General features: G+C 39.1%; 1 protein-coding gene across 2 annotated transcripts in view; it reads left to right on the plus strand.

Annotated features, from left to right (window-relative positions):
* The first annotated feature begins 12,882 nt into the window (after positions 1-12,882).
* DOCK8 (dedicator of cytokinesis 8) overlaps positions 12,883-21,093 on the plus strand; it is a 127,468-nt gene continuing 119,257 nt past the window's right edge. The window contains exon 1 of one of the 2 annotated variants that reach the window (XM_054032720.1): positions 12,883-13,183. In XM_054032720.1, coding sequence (XP_053888695.1) covers positions 13,104-13,183 — 80 coding nt within the window. In that variant the 5' untranslated portion in view covers positions 12,883-13,103. Of the gene's footprint in view, positions 13,184-13,314; positions 13,430-21,093 lie in introns of those variants that run through there. The other variant, XM_054032721.1, reaches the window with a different exon arrangement.

A 21,093-nucleotide genomic window follows, 5' to 3' on the forward strand; every position in this document is an offset into this window, starting at 1 on the left:
CTATTCAACATTGATTAAGTGAAGTACTACTGTATACTTTTTGCTTCTAACTGGGTGCCAGACTCGGAGGTCTTGGATAAACAATCTGGAACAGTAGACAGAAGCCAGTTGTGGACCTGCAGTTCCTTGTGACCACAAAAAATAGTGAATCAAGTCCATTTATTGCACAGTAGAAGTGCACAGTCTCTGCTATTTGAAGGATTTTATGGTTGGTTCATGGTAAAACACAACTTTCAACATTCTTGTTTTCAGCAGACAAGACATTGTGTTGTGTGATATGGGTGTTGCCTTCATGCTGGTTACTTTTCTGAAGGAACATTTCTACTTCCAAACTAGAACGGCTGATGTGTCAGATTCAGAGGGGAAGGTTGTCCCAAAACTGGTCTGTAGGGTAAGTACTAAAAGCTTCAGAAGGACCAATGAGCTGCTTTTTGGTAGTCCAGCTCTCAAAGCCTTATACAACTCTTCAAATTAGGAAGCATTATTCCGTTATTAAGAGCCTGATCCTGCAACTGTTATTCAGCCAAATAGTCAATGAGACTACTCATGTGAGAAGTGATTGCAAAATCAGAAGCTATGTGGCACATCACTGGGATTCAAATCAGTAAGTCTGTTTCTCCAAGAAGGAACCAATATGCCTGTGTTTATTATTATTATTATTATTATTGTATTCCTTGTATTAATTACAGGCTTAAATGAGTGCCTGATTAAGAACAATTTTAGATTATTAGAAGAGATTTTTCTCAGCTTCTGCATAGCGAAAAGGGCTGGGGTGTTGGAACAATTTTTATAGTGGGGGTGCTGAGAGCCATTTAACCAGACTAAACCCTGTATATAATGTAAACCACTTCAAGCCAGGGGCTGCGGTAGCATCCCTAGTTCCAGCACTTATGGAAAAGGGGGGCGGGGTATGGGAAGCTGTTGGGAATGGGCAGGCTAGAATAAATGAGTGCATGAAAGCCCATAAATCCTCTTCCAAAAATCAGACTGGATATAATGCTGAAGTTTCTGCTTTATGGAGATGAGACATCTTGTATAAACCTTGCCCAGGTTAGATAAGACAATGGATAGCCCACCGCTATTAGAAAGGAAGAAGGTGAAAATCCAATTTATTGGCTGTTTACACTATTCATTTCCCATAAATAATAAATTAAAAATACTTCAGACCACAATGTTCATTATTTTTCATTGGGACAAAACTATCCAATAAAAACATTTGGTTTGGGGCTTTCTGCTGGCCTCTAAATTTAATACCCAAACATCAGAGCCTTACCTTGTACTGAAAGTCTTTGACTTGGGTGGTGCTGTACTGGCTGCTGCCACTTTTGATACACCTAAACTGAAAAGTTGACAAGATAAGAGTATGAAAAAAATCCTCATTTTCCTGTGAGTGTTCATTGTGAATACAGAGACTATTAAAGTTTCAAATGTATTGCATGATATTTACCCTAGCAAGCTAGAATGAACATAAATAAAACATGCATGTTTACTAGTGCAGATAATTAAAGCAAACATAGCAGAAGTGAAGTTCTTTCCCCAAACTATATAGCTGAAGTATTTATTTTAGCATACTAGAAAGCCAGATACATCACACACACTTGATTTCAACTCTTAGAAAAGAACAGCAGGGTCGAAGATGCCGGAGTTCATAATTAATGGTTATTTATCTAGATTGTGGTAGCACTCAAATTGTAATAGAAACTTTCTAAATGCAGAGAAGACATGGTCCCTGCCCTGAAGGTCATACAATCTGAAAAAGACAAAAACTACTGAAAGGATGGAGAAAACAGATACAGTGTACAAGCAAAGAGATTGGGGGTTGGGGGAAGAGAAGTCTAAGCAAAATCAAATAATATACAAGTTCTTTTTCATCATTCAACCTTTGTGGATCAGCTCAGAGTGGGCAGTCGATGCATGGGGGCAACTTGGAATAAAGTGTGTGGGACTGGGAGAGATGGAGAAATGGGTTGTTGAGACAGGCACCATAGGTTGGGGAGAAAGGGATAGTGGGCAAATAAGGAAGAGGTAGTTCTGAAGAACTTTGAAAGTGATCACAGATTGCTTGACTCTGATGTGGTGGAGAATAGAGAGCCAGTGGAGGGATTAAAAAATGGATGACAGGGTTAGAACAATGGGAAAGAAAGATGAATTTAGCAGCTGAATTTAGTAGTGAAAAGGTTACTTCTTATAATAGCTCTTGCTAGAGGACACAATATAATGAAGTTCAAAGTCATTGAGAGAGGAGTCAGACTAAAACCTAGCACTGTGATGACAAACTTTTGAAAAGGGAACTTAAAAAACAAAAACTGAGGAAGCTAGTTAAAGAGATTCTAAAGTAAAAGAACAAGGAAATTAAAATTGTTAGGCTCAGTCAATATAGAAGCTTTTAAAGCATATCATAACAGAATCACAGTAGGCAGGCCTACTAAACAAAAACTGGTTAAATGAGTAAGTTAATTATAATTTACATGCCTGATTTATAAACAGAAAATTCTGACAGTCTTAACAATAGTCTTGCAATATATTTATTGCTCCTTTTTTCTGTTCCTGTTTTTTCTTTGTTTACTTAAATGTCTCTACAGTGTGAACTTCTCAGACCAGCAATTGTGTGTATTCTATATTTGGAAAGCACCCAGCACACACAATGTGGGTGCTATTGGAAATAACAAATACATTGTCAGGTTCAAGAGTTGATTTGAGCCAAGTGGTTATCCTTCAGAAAATAGAATTCAACCCTAATTAAACCAATAGATAGGCAGGTGAACTCTAAGATGGAAATTAGGGTCTAGATCCTGCAAACATATAAGCATATGCTTAATTGTACCCATGAGTAACCCCACTGAAGTTAAAGGAACTACTGACATATAAATTTAAGTACATACATAGTGTTTGCAGAATCAAATAACGGACAACACAAAGAAGGCTGAATTGTTTCAATTTTATACTTTAGTTTTCACTAAAAAGATTAACTGTGATTAGGTATTTAATACAATTAATATTAACAAAGGAGAAGTATCTTGGACCAGAAATAGGGAAAGAACAGAATAAAGAATATGTAGATAAATTAGATGTATTCAAGTTGGTAGGGTCTGACGAAATACACCATAGGGTACTTAAGGAACTAGCTGAAACAATCCCTGAATCATTGGCAATTATCTTTGAGAATTCATGGAGGATGAGAGAGGTCCCCCAGAGGACTGGAGAAGGGAAAACATAGTACCTATCTTTAAAAAGGGGGGAAAGGAGGACCTGTGGAATTATAGATAAGACAGTCTAACTTTGATACCTACAAAGATACTGGAACAAATTGTTAAACAATCAATTTGTTCAAATCTGGAGGATAATAAGGTGATAAGTAATAGCCAACATAGAATCGTCAAGAATAAAACATGCCAAACCAATCTAATTTCCTTCTTTGACAAGGTTACTGGCCTAGCCTATGAGGGGAAGCAGAAGATATGATATATCTTGATTTTAGTAAGGCTTCTGACACAGTCTGACATGACATTCTCATAAGCAAACTAGGAAAATAATAGTCTTGAGATTAAGTTACTATGAGGTGGGTACACACCTGATTGAAAAACACTACTCAGAGCGTGCAATAATTCCCAGTCTTCCTGGGAGGAGTATCTCGTGGGTCTGTTTTGGGTCACTATTAAACATTTTCGTAAGTTACTTGGATGATGGAGTGGAGAGTATTCATGTAAGATTTGTAGCTGACAAAACACTTCAGAAGACATGTTTAGAATTTGAGTGATCTTGATAATTTGGAGAATTGGTCTAAAATCAATAAGATGAAATTCAATGACGATAAGTGCAAAGTACTATACTCAAGATGGAAAAATCAAATGCACAAATACAACATGGAGAATAACTGACTAAGCAGCAGTACTGCAGAAAAGGATTGGTGGGTTATAGTGGCTCACAAATTGAATGTGAGTCAACAGTGTGATGCTGCTGCAAAAAAGGCAAATGCCATTCTGGTATGTATTGCAGGAATGTTGCAAGCAAGACACAAGAAGTAAAAGAATAAACGGACACAAATCTGACATCAGGAATCATAACACTCAAAAACCAGGAGGAGAACATTTCAACCTCTCTGGCCACTCAGTAACAGACCTGAAGGTGGCAATTTTGCAACAGAAAGACTTCAAAAACAGACTCCAAAGAGAAACTGCTGAGCTTGAATTGATTTGCAAATTAGATACCATTAACTCTGGCTTGAATAGAGACTGGGAATGGCTGAGTCATTACACTACTTGAATCTATTTCCTTATGATAACTATCCTTACACCTCTTGTCAACTGTCTGTAATTGACCATCTTGATTATCACTACAAACGTTTTTTTCCTGCTGATAATAGATCATCTTAATTAATTAGCCTCTCAGAGCTGGTATGGCATCTTCTCTGTATGTATATATACATATATATATATATATATATATATATATACTCTTGTTATATGTTCCATTCTATGCATCCGATGAAGTGGGCTGTAACCCACGAAAGCTTATGCTCAAATAAATTTGTTAGTCTCTAAGGTGCCACAAGTTCTCCTGTCCTTTTTGTGGATACAGACTAACACGGCTGCTACTCGGAAACAAGAAGTAATACTTCCCCTCTACTCAGCACAGATAAAGCCTCAACTGGAGTATTGTGTCCAGTTCTGGGTACAACACTTCAGGAAAGATGTGGACAAATTGGAAAGTGTCCAGAGGACAGCAACAAAAATGATAAAAGGTTTGGAAAACGTGACTGATGAAGAAAGATTGAAAGAGTTGGATATTTTAGTCTAGAGAAGAGAAGTTTGAGAGGGACACGTGTTTGCAAAATTGGAGCCTTGAACTCCATGGAACTACTTGTGAGTAAGGTTCATTGTGCATAAGTGTTGGCCAGGATGAATGCTTATATACTTTGGGGAAGAGGAGCATACAAAATTAGGTCTTATCTTGTAAACTATGCATAGACTATGACTGCATATGATTAACCTTTGAACTCAGTAAGACTACTCCATGCGTAAGGATGAGCATCAATGTTTGCAAGATCAGAGTCTGAGAGATCATTCACACACATTTTATTAAATATAGTACACAGATGGGAGAAACCTGGGAATAATATGTGTATAAAATGCAAACCCTAAAGGGTTCAGACATACCCACTGTATGTGATATAATTATGTTATTTTTTATTACTTTTTTACCATTTTTATTTGCTTCTTAAAAACTCTCTTATGCTGTTTTATCATCTTTTAACTGTAGTGTCTTCAGTGCCTCATCAGGGTGCACTTTAAAAAAGAGTTGTTTTTATTTATCAATGAAATATCTAATCAAATGATTAATGTGATCTGCCCGAGCAGATTGCTTATTTGTAATGTTTTAGGTTTTGGGTGTATGTGTGGGGGTAGGAGATGATAGCAGAGAAGGAGTTGTTATTTTTTTAATATTTCCTCTGCTGAGTTTTGTTTCTTATGAAGATAACCAAAGAAAGTTTTCAATAAACTATTATTTTTTAAAAGTAACAATCAAATGCTTTCACACCTCCTATCCTTCTCTCTTAAATTTGTGCAACTTCCCCTGGAGGCATGAAAATGCCACTGATTGTTAGTGTGACTATCCGTAATGTCTACATACAAAGGAAAAAGGAAATCAGAGGGTTGTAAAATTAACTTAGTTTCCTTTCTGAAACTGCAATAGCACCAAAATGAAATTTAAAAAAGTGTATGGTTTTAAGTTTCACATACTTGTCTAAGTATATTTCTTTATTACTCTATTTCCACTGATTTTAGTGCTTCGCTAGGGTTTCAAGCAATTAAAAAAATTAATCTTGATTAATCACATTGTTAAACAATAATGGAATACCCTGTATTTAAATATTTTTGGATGTTTTCTACATTTTCAAATATATTGATTTCAATTACAACACAGAATACAAAGTGTACAGTGCTCACTTTATATTTATTTTTTATTACAAATATTTGCACTGTAAAAAACAAAAGAAATAGTATTTTTCAATTCACCTCATACGAGTACTGTAGTGCAATCTCTTTAGCATGGAAGTTGAATTTACAAATATAGAATTATGTATAAAAAATAACTGCATTGAAAAATAAAACAAAGTAAAACTTTAGAGCCTACAAGTCCACTCAATCCTACTTCAGCCAATCGCTCAGACAACCAAGGCCTTGTCTACATTGCCACTTTACAGTGCTGCAATTTTGTCGCTCGGGGTGTGGAAAAAAACACCCCTGACTGCTGCAAATTTCAGCGCTGTAAAGAGGCAGTGTAGATGGTGCACCAGTGCTGGGAGCTACTCCCCTTGTGGGGGTGGGTTTTTTACAGTGCTGGGAGAGCTCTCTCCCAGTGCTGGTGTTGCGACTATACAGCCACTTTAACATTGCTAGTGAAGACATACCCCAAAGCTGGTTACAATTTACAGGAGATAATGCTGCCTGCTTCTTGTTTACAATGTCACCTGAAAGTGAGAACAGGCATTCATATGGCACTTTTGTAGCCGTATTTACGTGCGAGATATTCTAAACATTCATATGCCCCTTCATACTTGGGCCACCATTCGATGCTCGTTAAAAAATTATGCGTTAATTAAATTTGTGACTGAACTCCTTGGGGGAGAACTGTATGCCTTCGGCTCTGTTTTGCCCGCATTCTGCCATAAATTTCATGTTATAGCAGTCTGGGATGATGACACAGCACATGTTCATGTTTAACGTGGCTGTATAGTCGCGGCACCAGCACTGGGAGAGAGCTCTCCCAGCGCTGTAAAAAACCCACCCCCACAAGGGAAGTAGCTCCCAGCACTTGTGACTGTCTACACTGCCTCTTTACAGCGCTGAAACTTGCAGCGCTCAGGGGTGTGTTTTTTCACACCCCTGAGCGACAAAGTGGCAATGTAGACAAGGCCTTGGTTGTCTGAGCGATTGGCTGAAGTAGGACTGAGTGGACTTGTAGGCTCTAAAGTTTTACTTTGTTTTGTTTTTGAGAGCAGTTATGTAACAAAAAAAATCTGCCTTTGTAAGTTACACTTTCTGGATAAAGAGATTGCACTACAGTACTTGCACGAGGTTAATTGAAAAATACTATTTCTTTTGTTTATCATTTTTACAGTGCAAATATTTGTAATAAAAAATAAATATAAAGTGAGCACTGTACACTGTATTCTGTGTTGTAATAGAAATCAGTATATTTGAAAATGTAGAAAAACATCCAAAAATATTTAATACATTTCAATTGGTATTCTACTGTTTAACAGTGTGATTAATCACAATTAATTTTTTTAATTGCTATTAATTTTTTTGAGTTAATCGCGTGAGTTAGCTGCAATTAATTGACAGCCCTACTTCCTACTGTTACTGATAAGGACTAGAAAAATACATATTTTCTGAAGTTCATGGGCTAAATTCTGCTCTGTTAACTTTATGTAAGTCAGGAGTAAATATGCTGACTTTCTGGAGTTAATTGGGATTTATATCAATGTAAATTAGAGCAAAATTTGACACTTTTCTGTATTTATATTAAACAAGAGTGTCCAATTATACTGCCCACTGTATATTTCTCTGTCTTTTTCTTGAATTAGTGTGATGGGTGAAACATCACTAAATCCCTCAGACAGAGGGTTTGCTAGCAGTTGGACTGTTAGAGCAACTGGAAAATTAATCTTCCTATTGGCACAAATGCATCTTACAGGCTATCAGGTAATTACTGGAATCTGAAATTAAGCACTGTAGTGTATGTGCTAAGGACCCAAACTTTCTTCCATTAAAGTTATTGGCAAAACTTCCATTGACTTCAATGAGAGCAGGATTAGGCCCTAACACAGGATGAGATTGGCATGAGAATCCTTTCTTGCCTAAAGATCTAGGGCACAAAAAAGTCTCTGCCCTCCCTTTTTATTTTCAGCGGCAAAGGCAAATTTAATGATAAAATATTACACTGCTTTGTCTATCATACATATACCAATACTGTGCCACTCAGCAGTTTGCACAGTAACTGATTCTCTGCAGGTATATCACTGGTAATGAAGGAGTGATAATTGCCTGCTTACTGTGAGATTGTTGAGGGAAAAAGTGGGTATGGAAATGCCTGTCATTGTGTAAAATACCACCAGATGGCACCTTGAAATACACATCATATAGTCTATGGGTTGAATAGTTTTCTTCAGCTGTAGATGTTGCCTGTCTTAATTTCATAGAATATCAGGGTTGGAAGAGACCTCAGGAGATCATCTAATCCAACCCCCTGCTCAAAGCAGGACCAATCCCCAAATTAAATCATCCAACCAATTTTTGCCCCATATCCCTAAGTGGCCCCCTGTCACGGAGTGTGGGGGGACACAAGGCCCTGCCCCCCCCCCCCCCCCGGCTTCCTGCGATTCACCATGACTCTCAGCCAGCCAGTAAAGCAGAAGGTTTATTTAGACGACAGGAATACAGTCCAAGACAGGTCTTGCAGGCACAGACAACAGGACCCCCCCCCCCCATTAGGTGCATCTTGGGGTCCCAGGGCACCACAGCCCCCTTGGGAGGTCAGAGCCCCGTCTGCCTCCCAGCCATTCTCCCAGCCAGCTCCTGCAACTCCCTCTCTCGCGTCCCCTCCCACAGCCTTTGTTTAATTTCCCGGGCAAAGGTGTCACCTGGCCTCTAACCCCTTCCTGGGTTCTCATGTTACATGCTCAGGTATTCTCCCTCACGGCCAGTCTCCCATCCCCCAATGCAGACCATCCTAGCCACACTCCCCTGCCTTCCCAGTCCAACACTCCCCACTCAGCATTCAAAGACCACATTAAGAACAGTCCCAATTTGTCACACTCCCTCAAAGGTTGAGCTTACAACCCTGGGTTTAGCAGGCCAATGCTCAAACCACTGAGCTATCCCTCCCCCACCAGCTTCTAGTCAGCACTTTGATCCTTGGCATCTCGTTGGCACTTTCCAAATTGCTGCCTTAGGGCCAGATCCCGCTTCCATTGATTTCTATGGGATCATGATTAGGCCCTAAGGCCTTGTGTACACTGGGGACATTTTTCAGAATATTCAAACCAGTTTTAAAACCAGTTGGAACACTAGTATAGATAAGACTATAGACCAGTTTTAAATATGGGTCCATCAGCCAGTGCTTTATCCATACTCTGGTGCTCCAACCAGTTCTAAAACTGTTTTGACATTTTTGGTAAATTTCCTCAATGCAGGCAAGACCTAAGAGTGCAGGAAAAGTAGACAAAAGAAACATTTAGCAGCTTCTGTTGTTCACATGTACTTTTGGAATAAGTTTTGATTACTCAGCTTTTCCAAAAAAGAGAACAGCGATTGCTGTGCAGTAATTATGTATGCTGTGTATTTGCTAAATATTCTAGTGGTTTGGAGACTTTTATTTGTATAGGTATTATTTTCTGTATGAAATCAGTAAAATACTTCTAACTTACAAAAACATTTCCCGGTGCTTCTCAAGGACCTAGCAATGTGCATTTGATTGTTGCAAACAGTAAAACAGACACTTGCAATATAGACTGCAGAATATATACAAACATATCTTTAATTATTACCGGTAGTACAGATTAACTAAATCAATTTGCAGTGGACAGCTTTGAACTGTATGTCTCAGGGGACTCCATTAGACAAGTAAGGATGGTAGAGGTCCATGAGCTGTTATGAGAAAACACTTGCCGAACTTTGCTCAACAATTCCCTCCTACCCCCTTTTTGTAAGTGGAACGGTGTCTGAAGCATTTATTCAGCTGCTCTTGAACACTCAGCCATGCTGAAAATACATCTAGAAAAATACATAGCATACTGAATAAAATGAACTTAGTTTAACAGGAATTTTTAAATGGATTTTTAAAAAGAAAGAACAGCAAGGATCAATTCCCTCTGTGGGTCCTGCAGAAGAAGAAAAGGAAAAACTAGAAAACATTTTTACAGTATAAAGTACTACAGCTAACATAGATGAATTAGGGAATGAATGGGGAATTGCCTGCTGTTCTTTCTGTTCCATTACATTGTGTTTTCTTATCTCTGTGTCTTTAGATTGTAAGCTTCTTGGAGTTGGGACTGATGCTTCTTGAATGTTTGGAAAGCACCTAGCACATTGTGGATGCTACCATAAACAAATAATGAAATAGAGGGTTTTACAATACCCAGTATTACTAGTCTGTACAGTACTTTTTAGGCATATCAAGGGTTTGATTTTCCACTGTGCCCAAGTGCATGTAGTCACAGTCAAGAGAGTGTGCTGTCAGGAAGCTGTTTGTAACTCCCTGATTCATAGCTGTCTGCCTCTGGCACAAATTAAAGCTGCAAGAAAGCAGCTGTACCTTATGCAAGGACTCTATACCAGTGGAAAATTGGGCATAGCAGAATTGCACTCCCCCACAGCTCCTCCCTTTATAAGTGATACAAAGTGAGCTTGACACACCAGAGAATCCAACCTCGTGTGCAAGAGAGAACTGTAAAGCATTAACGTCTCTTCCCTGGCCTGTAATTGGTGTCTTCACAATCTTCACAATGTAAAAAATAGATAAATTCCAATTCTATTGCTTTCCATCTTAAGGTGAGCATGGCATGTATTGTTTTTTAAAGTTATAATATTATAAGAACATGATAATGGAGAGGAAAGTAGACCCTATATCTCCATCAATTCCATGCAAGATCAACAGGGGTGTGTATCAGAGACAGGCCCCCATTTTCAAAAGCCTAAACTAATTTGGGATGCCCAATTTTCAGTAGTGCTGAGGGCCCACAAATCCCATTAAAATCAATGGGATCTGTAGATGTCCAGTGGTTCTGAAAATCAAGCCCTAGATGTCTGAACTTAGGTACCCAAAATTAGTGGACATTTAAAAAAATGTGGTTCTAACTTATAAAATTAGGGTGGATGAAATTTCTCTTATTTATTTCCATGTTTCTGATTGGAACACATTGCAATTGTTGATCCGAAGCTGAATGTTGTGTTTTTAATAAGGATTTTTATGAGTAGTACACATACTGTAGTTGTAATTACACTGTGCATTGGAATAGCTCTACAGGATTACCAGTGTCGATTCTCTTTCTCTGTGTCTCCACACACATAATAGGTAAAGATAGGAAGGAGTGAGGTCCACCAAGGTCCAATATTCCTTGTCTTCAGAAGAGATTAATCATGAGAGAGAGACCCACATGATATTAACAGAATATTCCTTGCTCAGTGCTCCAGGAGAAGGGGAGCAAACCCCCCAATTGTCAACCAGTAAGCAACCTCAGTGCCAATGTGTTGTGGGAAGAACATGTTGTGTATATGCAGAAGACTCACATGATAAAACATCCAATTCCATTTATACCTAGTGATGTAACTGGTTTCCAGTTAACATCCATTCTTTCCAATATAGCATATTCTCTTTTCTTCGTTCGTTTTTTAAGACCGTCCTCATAGGTCTCCCTGATTCTGTAGATTCCTGATGTGTTTTGTTTACATGTCCAGATTTGGTTCCATACTCAGTGATTCATTGGTTTTAGTTTTTCTGATAAATCCCTCAACTCTCCAGCTGCGCCTTTCTTTCCCCTGAGGCATATAGTAAGAACTCTGAAAAGACCATCTGTACAACCTTGATCTGGTGGTTTATATGTATGAAACTACCAAATTTCACTTTATTATCTTAAATGAGCCCTTCATTTAACAATGCTCTAAAGTACTTTTAAACAAGAAAGCCAGATTCTGCCACCTTTTCAGCTACTAGCACCTTACTCTGCAAGGAATCCTATTGAAATCTGTAGAAGCTGGAGGGGAATGGGTGTAAGTCAGGGTATCAGAATCTGGCCCATAATATGGCAGCTCTGTTTCCAGCATTCCAGTACAGAGTATAGAATTAATGGGAGGTTGTCACAGTTTGGAGGCCTAACATTGGACTTACTTTGATTCCCTCATATCCGTCTGTAGCATCCATGTAACTGTGTACATTTAAGGAATTGTTGTTGTTTTTTCATAATAGATGCACCAGTGTTTATCATCTTTACAAGCCAGTAAATCTTCAATAACATCATAAAATAATTTAATAAATAAAAAAAGCTGTAAAATGTCCTTTTAAGCTAACACCTCCCTCCCCAAATGAAGGGAAAGAAGGAGGAACAAGAAGTACAACAGTGAATATAATTACACCACTATACAGAACCAACTTTTTACTGCACAAAGGTAACTAGTATATGTCTCTGTCTCTCACCTTTTTGTTACACATAGTACAGCTTGCTTCTGTAACATATATGTACAAATTTATACCAGTAAAAATGCATTTTAAGTAAAGATCCAACATCGTCTCATCCAGTGGAAATTGGGACATACTGGAAGGACAAAAATATTTCCTCCTCTATTTCTTGGGTTGATGTAATCCTGGCTCTAAGTCAGAATGAGAGTTCATCTTTCAGCTGGTACACAATTGGAAAGATCATCTTTGAGGATTTAGTTGTACCCACCACTCATTGGAGCATACATTTATTTAATAACAGGATCTATTTTATCATCCCGTATTTCAGCTTTAAGTATTCACACCCAGAAAGGATTGTATTGGTTGTGTACAAAGAATGGCGGAAACAATTTAGGAAATAGCCATAATTTTTCTTAAGCGGCTGCATAGAAACATTTTGTCCCCGGAAGAAGGATGGGATCAGAACTGAATCGTAGAGATCCTCACTGGACGAGTCCCTTTAATCAAATGGTTTTCTTGAAAGCCCAGAGTCGCTGGAAGTTGCTTTCAGTACAAGCGAGAGTGACACCTATTGAGAAGAGTCTGCAAAGATTCGTTTCTTCCAGTTGTGCAAGAGGAAGCCGAAATATTAGCAAACAAAGTTTCCAAACAGCATGGGAGACAGACGCTTTGATCTCTCTCCGGTTACAGTGGGGGAACTAATCCATCCTTGGTGCCTATTTAAATTCCCGTCTTCCTGCGTGAACCCCTCTGGACCAGTCAAAAATATCGCAGCAGGGTTTCTAACAAGGCGAAAAGCTATATTCAGAGTGAGGGCTGCGTTTCTAGCCGCCTATCGAGGGATCATTAGAGTCCCTGTTATAAAATTGCAGCGGGCTTGGGTCCTGGTCAGAATTACAAACCGGGGGGCTTGATGGGGAAGGATGCCTAGGCAGCTCCGGGGCATTTTGATTTTCAGCGCCCCGGGAGCCCCGGAATTCGAGCTCAGGCTTTTCTCTGGAGGGTAAGTCAGTAGCTGAGCCCTCCCCCTTGGCCAATTTCAGTGAGGAAGGTGAAATGCGGAAGTTTCCACCCAGAACTGACAGATGAAACTCATTCTTTAGCCCTTGGTATGATACACATAATAAGCGCCCTTGGTGGAAATTACCAGCCTCTCCCCTCCTAGGGATCTCACATTCAGAGGGACGCTGTCAAGCATGGCCACTTTACCCGCAGCTGACAGAAGGGCATTTGCCCTGAAAATCAACAGGTAAGAGACTTTTATTGACCTCTAAACTTTCCGTAGTGGGGGTGGGGAAGGCAGCAGCTCTGCATGCGAGAAGGTGGATGATTCGGGTGTGGGTTCCCGCTGCCCCCGAGACCCCGGGCGTGGAGCCATCTGCACATCCCGGATAACTAAGGAGATTTGCCAAAGTTTCCCTCCTATGGAGAGAGGCTCCCGCTCGGTGGGTTAAGTTTAAAGCATGTCTCTCGCATCGTGGATTTTGCTTTATAAAACTATTAAAACCTCACATTTTAAAGTCTCTCTCTTGTTTACACTTGGCACAGCAGGATCCTTGGCTAGACTCAACTTGTTTTGGTTTTGCTCCTAAAGAAGTTCGCTCTAGAAATCCCCTCCCCGGAAAAACTGATCATTTGTGTGTGTGATGGTTCTTTATTCACTTAGCATACTGGGTTTATTTTTCTGACAGGTAGGAAATGTCAAATGCCTCACGTGGTTTGTTACTAAGGTTTAATTGTTTTGTCAGGACAAGCCCTGAGTCTGCTTGAAAACTGTGCTCCTCACATAGTGGGTTCAGGTTTTATATATATGAGATCCCCCCCCCCAACACACACCTTCAGATGTAATAGCTTAAATGTTTTTATGGCTGTGATGATATTTTTGCAACACAAGGTTTTTATTTATATGCCGTTAGTATTAATATGACACCTAGCAATTTTTCTCACATATTTTCCTTTTCTGACTCTTATATTATGAATCACCATAGAATTTAAAATGAAAAATTTTATTCTAATTTTTACCCTATCAAAACTAACATTAAACTCTACTATGCCATCCTTTTACTGCTAATCTTTCATTCTAATAGAGTTTATGGCCTTTTCTCATAGAAAAGCACTGATGGTTCAGCTGGTGTGTGTGTGTTATGGTAGCATTGAGAAATCAAGACATTTATTTTGGTGTTGTTAGGCTAAGAGAAAGTACAGGGCGTCTTTTGTACAGCCTAATTATCTCACTACAAAAGTCTCAGTTCCAGGTAGTTGGTTTTAAAAACAAATTAACTGAGTTTGCCAATATGTCTAAGAACAAACAGGATAATGATTTTATTAGTGACAGTGAGCAAGACCATCTCTGTGCCAGACCCCCCCAAAAATGCACAGAACCCCTCTTCCTCAGCAATTTGTTGAAAGAGATGGAGTTTACAGTTATTAAGGAAAACATAAATTTGTTAGTCTCTAAGGTGCCACAAGTACTCCTGTTCTTCTTTTTGCGGATACAGACTAACACGGGTGCTACTCTGAAATTACATTATCATACATCTTTCATCTGACGAAGTGGGTATTCACCCATGAAAGCTTATGCTCCAATACATCTGTTAGTCTATAAGGTGCCACAGGACTCTTTGTCGCTATTATCATACATATGTCTTTCCCATGATAATTTTCCCATCACAAATTGCATGTCATTTTACCTTTCCAAACCCTTCAAGAGTTCGTTTCAAGTTTCTGGCAGAATATATTTTTCACAACCATGTGGGATTACATTGAAAGATTTTCCAAAGGATGACTTAATTCAACACTTTTTTCTCTGGCAAATTTCCCATTGATTTCAGCAGGAACTTTGTTTGAGTAAGGAGTGCAGGACTGGATCGTATTGCAGTTTCTCTACCTTTAGGGCCAGATTCACCAGTTACTCTGGCTGCTTTTTGCTGCTCTCGTAATGTTTACAGTTACTTTGTCTTGCCAAAGCTGCTGGAGCATACCAGTGAAATTGGCTTTATGCATTATCTATCCAAGCCTCATTGGCTGAAGAGAAAAATTGTGAAATTAGACCAATCATTTTGTTTTCCTTTTAAATTTGTCTTATGGTTTGCAGTGTCAATGCTGAATGTTTGTGTAGTGAAACAAAGATTGAAATCCATCATGTTCTGAATCTATGATTATAATTTAGCAATAATTAGATTTAGTTTACAAGCATTATTCAGGAATGGTTCTGTTCTATAGAGCTGACATATGTGAAAAGGAAAGAGAATGGTAAAAGTTGTGTATATTTACTAGTAGAAATTATGTTTTAGTCCCCTCTTCAAAAGTTACAGATTGCTACTATATGGACCAAATCCTATTTGCCCTGTTCTTGTGAATTATTCCATTGACAGTAGCACTTGGCTGTATGTCTTCAACAAAAGCAAACTTCATACACAGCAGCAATATTCACTTGTTTGTTTTTTCCAAGAGACACTGTCAAGATAAGTCATTGTAAATCAGTGGGCTAATTCATCAGCCCATGCACCATAGAACGCACTCCAGTTGTGGAATTCTAATCTCCTTTCCATAGGGTTTTGGTTTTATTTCTTCAAAACGAAACTATTTAAACACAAATTCAATTTACCAGTCATCTCCCTTCCCCTGGGGGGCTTCTGGAGGGGCCTATCTGCTCCCTATTGGATTACTCTCTACAGGCCTTCTGTCTGGGAGTTAGGCAAGCCTCTCCTCTCCTTTTTCATTCCTAGCCTGCTCCCTGCAGGATTACAGTCTACAGGACATCTGCCTGAGAATCCTATGTAACCTGGGTTCTTTCCCTTGCCCCAGGGCCTCCTGTAGGAGCCTACCAATTCCCTGCATCTCTCCAGCAGAACTGAACTACTTGCTGGTACTTATTAATTATTGATTATATTATAATTATTTATTTGTATCACGGTAGCACCTAGGAGCAGTGTTTAAAGTGTGCCTGCTTGCAACAGCTCTCAGATGGGGGAAATACAATTTATATTAATCCTCCTCTGATTGGTTGTTTTCCCCACTTCTCTGCCTCCTGGCCTAGAGCAGCCAATTTCCCCTCTGGAGGTAACACCATTCTCACAGGGGGGACACGCCAGAAGAAAAAGCCCAGCAGCTCAGAATGGCTCCACTCTCTCCTCTCCTCTGCCCTCCCCCCTCCTTTCGTCCCTCCTATGAGCAATAGGATGGCTGCTCTACTCCTCCCGCCTCTTCTTTCCCTCCCTGCAACACCAGCCCTGGGAAGAGAAAGAGGGGACCCTGCTACAGCCCTCCAGGCCTGGGAGAGGGGACTGGAGAACCCCAAGAGCTCAGGAGGAGCAGAGGTGAGGTTGAGGGGGCAGAATTGATGGGGCTGGGCTCAGGGGAGTGAGGATTGGTGGCGCGCAGGAGGACAGGCAGATGTGATGTCACTTTAATTTCTCTAGAAAGTGATTGACACCCCAGCTGCCACCATTATTTAAGCACTGCTCAGGAGCCCTAGTCAAGAACCAGGACCCAATTCCACTAGATGCTGTACAAACAGAACAAAAAGATGATCCCTGTCCCCAAAGAGTTTGATCCCAGCATCAGCTGTCCCCCAGATAATCAGTCACAGGTGGAAGTACGCCCAGTGGCCTTTTGTTTAAAGGGCCAGCCACCTTCTTACCGTCATGTTAAAAGTATTCTTTACCTGTAAATATCACCTTTGATCATTAAAACTGAAAGCATACTAACATTTCATTTCACTTTACACTATTTATATTGTTTGTTAAATATTGCCTTCACTCAGCTTTTAAGTTTTGCACTTGGCTCATTTTTTACAGTGAAGATAGATGTGTCTATTTTACAGTCAATTTCACTTGTTGGTTTTCAGGCACTGGAACAGTGCAAGACATTTGGGTTGCAAACACTGCAGGGGAACGGTTATCACATTACAAGCAATGTTAATTTAAAACATGTCTCATTTTTATTCATATCTTAAAATACCTTCAAACTTGAAAGATTTGCATGTAGTCTGTATACATAAGCATGCCTTCCTGTCACTGTTACCCTAATCTTCCCTCCCCCACTCCATTTGTTTGCTTGTTACCAGTCAGTTGCATCCTGTGTGGTTTGATCTTCCAGCCACTTAAGCAAGTGTTTAACTATACTCATGCGAGTAGTCTCTTTGATTTTAATGGAACTACTCACATGCATAAAATTGCTCATGGCACATGCATGTTGCAGAACCAGGGCCTTCGACTGTAACTTTCCAGGCCAGGGACTGTCTCTTACTATGTGTTGGTTCAGACATAGGCAATACGACCCAGTCCTGAAATCAGACCTTAATTTGTAGAGTAGGCATATCCAACCCCACCTAACCCAATGAAAATAAGTGATCCAGTGACCTTCCCAGTTATACCAAGCTAACATCAAATAGCTGGGTTGACCAGGTACATCTTACATCATCTCCCAAAGTTTATCAAGCTTAAATCAAAGAGCAAAGATCTTTCTCCGAGAATGCCCTCAGTGAGTTAGTTCAAACTAATCAGAAGTTAGGGACATACTTCAAGAGCATGACAGCCTATCACAACTGCAGAGATGGAGCATGCAGGGTAAGATGGTCTCAGAGACAAAACAGAATGCATCCAAAGTGCCTTAATAGTTGTGCCCTACTTATGGGTTCTTGGAATGGACATTTTGCACTGGATTGCATAAAGCCATTTATTATATTGATAAACACAAGATATTAATTATCTGCAAGTCAAAAAGATATGCTTAGGCCAAGCTACTTCTTTTAATGAATTTGTATTTTTGTAATGAGAATTCAGTTAACGAAATTACAAAAAGATTCTTTGCTTTTGGAAAGTGTACTAAAAATGTATCCTTCTGATCACATTTTATATCAAGGGTACCTTAATATATGTGTTTTAAAGAACTAAAGATTATTAATAGATGTTTTAATAAAGTAATAGGTTAATAGGCTGGTTATATCCATGGCTTATAATCATCTTAATACCATCTACTGATGTTTTTATAGCCATCTACATACTTCTCATGTATGTAGCATGCTTATAACATCAATTAATCATTTATTAATCCTTTATGAACATAAATGCACCCTTAATCTAAAGCATGATGATTTAGCCATTCTCTCAATTACTTATACTGGCATGGCAGTGATAGGGTAAATGACCTTTTTTACGGTTTATCAAATCTATCTAATAAATTAGTTGCACGAACAAGAGCCTAATTTGATAAAAAGGTTGTGCAGGATTGAGCCCGCATCAAATGAGTTTTCTCCAGTGGGACTAATCATGTAAGCAAGATTTCTCAAGTGAGTAAGGTTTTGCAAGATCATGCCTCTAGTTAGTTCATTTAAAGGCACTCAAATGTTAATAAATGTGAGTGCATTTGAAATCCATTTCTTAAATATACAATACACAGTGGCTTAGAAAATCATTATTGAACCTTTTTTTAAAACAGATTTTCCATTTTGTGAGCCTAATCTTTGCTGCTAGAAATGATGAAAAATACAGTCTAAAATTGCCTGTTGTTATGGGAACAGACTGCTTTTCACATACTACATCTGTGAGATAATAGTGTTTTTGTATTTGGCGTGTGCATCATCTACCACTAATAACAGATTAAGAATAAAATAGGATTTATATCAGTTTCATATTTCATATGCAACAGCCTTTCTATTAGTAGTTTCCTTCATTACAAAGGCCAATTTTGATTAGACTTTTATTTACATAAAATTAAATATTATGGGGCTGATTCTGTAAATCTTCCATGTGACATTACTTGGAATTCCATGTGCAGAGAGGCTGTAGAATAGACACATATCCTGGTTGTTATATACTGAGTATGCTATTATTCTTGTTTTAGATCCTTTTGCCTCAGCCACAGAGGATTCTTGACAAACTGTGCTAGGAATATCAGTTTAAAAGAATCATATACTATTATTTCTTTTTCATTCATTTGTACTTTTCTTTAATTATTTCCTTTTTTTGTCACTAGGCATACTGGACCCTTTTCCCAAGAGGGGAAAATATGCATTTCCCTTTGCACATCACTGGTAGAGGTGCTGAACAGATCTTAATAGTAACTCACTTTTTCCAATTATTTATTGAGGACTAAATCTTACATGCATCATTCATGTGAATATCTTCACAAAAAGCCATATGTCTCCCCCTTCTTCATGGCAGGACTTCTCTTTGCTATCATGGTTTTGTTGTCCTGGAATCTTCTGGGCTTGCATTTAAACAAGGACCAGATTATGCCTGGCCTTTATGGAGATGTGCAGAAGGGAGAGAGCACAAGACATCAATAGGAGTTGGGTTCCTAAATATCTTTGAGAATCTGGGCCTAAACCATTCTCCATCACACAGTATTCAGAAGGGCCAGTTGCAATTGCATTCATTGCACATGTGTGTATATCCAGACTGCCCCCTCCCTACTCCCCCCGGGGATCATTGCATTAGTGGAGAGGTGCTGGGACCACGATTCTACCCCCACTATACCTCAGTTAGAACCGCTGGAGTAAGTGCAACCCCGTGACATGCCTCTGTGTGCCTGCACATGCTGCTCCCTGAGGCAGACTCAGCCTCTTGGGTCCTTCCTGGGGAGAATGCATCTTTACACCTCTCTCCCACTGCAAGGGAGGGATGTGCCTTACAGGGACTACTAAGCTTTAAGTAATTTCACCACTGAGGGAGTCAGGAACATTATACTAGGTGAAGTGTTGGATCACATCCAGTGTAAATAGCTTTATAGATAATACAGCAAGCTTTTCAACTGTCTGTAAGGTTATTGTTTCATCAGACCTACAGATAATAAATTTGCCTTTGCCAGTGTGTTTCTAATGACTAGGGAAATTAGTATGAGGCCCTAGTGCTTTTTAATATGTTTTAAAACCCTTCTTAAGCATACTTTACATTTGGTTGTGGCACTATTTGACTGGCCATTGTGGAGGGATCCAAACCATGTTTTATAAACAGGATTAAAAAATCATGTTTTGGCTTGGATCTCTACTTGGGCTAAAGCACATTTTAAACTCAAGGTTTGGCCCCATCCACATGGCACATCAAACCATGTTATTACCCAGTTCTACCACAACCAAATTAAAACTGTGTGTTTAAGCAATGTTGTAAGCTTTATGCCTAAGAGCCTCGCATACAGGAAAAGAACAGTGTTATAGATTTTTTTTCTTAATCTCCAGTGTGGTTGGGAAAAGACAATTCTGTAACCATGTTAAGGAACAATCTTTTAGCCTGTGTTTTAATCTCTAGCCTATTATATTTTATACACTGGCAATAAAATGATTGATAATATGGATGTCCCTAACCCTGACAAAGAACTGTGCTAGCCCATGTTTCTTCACGCAGTGTAGATGGGCTCCAAGTTAGCCATGGCAGCAAGCTATGGAACAGACACAGAGTTGTATTTCTAAATTATGCAAATATTATTTCAAGATTATGCCATAATCTTAACAGGTTAATTCAAATGATAAAGTTTAAAGAACTCTCTGTAAGTATCTTTCTTCTTGCCATAGATGTTCTTATTTGGGGCAAGTTTCTGGCTTTTATAGCCAAAAAGCATACTAGAGAGATAACACATCATAGGAGGAAATTTGGTTGCATCTTTTGTTTTTGAAGACCAAAGTTCAGGTAGGTTTGTAAGCGAACACTGCAGAATGCATTTACATCACTGTGACAAGGTGCATAGGCACTCCTATGGCGCAATGTATAAGGGGTAAAAATGTTCCCTGCTTATCACGTGGCTGGTCTAGGGTGGGACTATAAAAGGAAAGAATACAGTAAAATATCCTCCTCCAGCTTTCTGAAAGCTAAAAAGGTGGTTGTTGTTGCCAAGTGATTTGCATCTTTTTGAGTTAACAAAGGGAGCCGTGAGGAAAAGGACTTAAATGTTTTACCTTCTCTGGCTGGTGAATCT

Source organism: Malaclemys terrapin, chromosome 6, assembly GCF_027887155.1.
Source record: "Malaclemys terrapin pileata isolate rMalTer1 chromosome 6, rMalTer1.hap1, whole genome shotgun sequence".
Classification (NCBI taxonomy): Eukaryota; Metazoa; Chordata; order Testudines; family Emydidae; genus Malaclemys; species Malaclemys terrapin.